This window comes from Camelina sativa, unplaced genomic scaffold (assembly GCF_000633955.1).
Source record: "Camelina sativa cultivar DH55 unplaced genomic scaffold, Cs unpScaffold03564, whole genome shotgun sequence".
In the NCBI taxonomy this organism is placed as follows: domain Eukaryota; kingdom Viridiplantae; phylum Streptophyta; class Magnoliopsida; order Brassicales; family Brassicaceae; genus Camelina; species Camelina sativa.
Window position 1 is genome coordinate 1 of NW_010924663.1, and position 777 is coordinate 777.

Genomic DNA, 777 nt, shown 5'->3' on the forward strand with positions numbered 1-777 from the left:
AAACGAAAACGCCATTTGCGTCTCCGTTCTACGTTTTCCCATTATGACATGCGGCGGAGTCATCTCTCCATCCTCTTCCACCTCTTCCGTACACCGGAAAATAGTTCTTGACGGTATTCTCACCGGAGATGAAATTTTCTCCGTCGCCTTCGTCTTATCTTTCTTGTTTTCGTTGTTGCTAGTACTATTGATGTCTCTCTTCTTCGTGAAATACTCATCCGAAAAGATAACCTCGGATTCTTGAAATTCTTCTGACATTGAAAGATCAAGAAAAAGTATTTTGCCAAGAAAGCGAGGGGAATTTTTTGGATATATGATTTGATTGAAGAGTGCGGTAGAAAAAAATAGAAGACACAAACAATTGGAACTTATATAGAACGAGACATCGCAGAAAAAAGAGAATCTCATGTTTTACACGTATATATACAAATATGACGATTACATATGTGTGTATGTAAACGTGTAAGTATTAACTACTAATATATTTTGTTACATCAAATGACGTCATCGTTGAAGGTGTTTGAGTGAAGTCAAGGGATTTGATCTCATGATTAATTAATCATTAAGGATTATCTACTTACTCATCCTTTGGCAATAATATAGTTGCGTATGAGTACGTAATTAGTAACATGTAGTATAATTCTTTTTAATTCAAATTCCTTATATACACAATAAATGATTGACGCTATACTAAACGCAAGCTCCGCGACTAAACTGTTCAACGCTATAAAGAATCGTATGATCACAAAAAACTTGAAAGTCACACGTGTCCAGGTC

General features: G+C 35.5%; 1 protein-coding gene across 1 annotated transcript; it reads right to left on the minus strand.

Moving 5' to 3' along the window:
* Window positions 1-3: 3 nt before the first annotated feature.
* On the minus strand, window positions 4-373 carry LOC104774551 (the record flags this gene model as incomplete). The annotated part of the gene is made up of 1 exon (XM_010499119.1): window positions 4-373. A coding segment is annotated over exon 1 (255 nt), but the record flags the coding sequence as incomplete, so codon positions are not given.
* Between the last annotated feature and the right edge of the window lie 404 nt (window positions 374-777).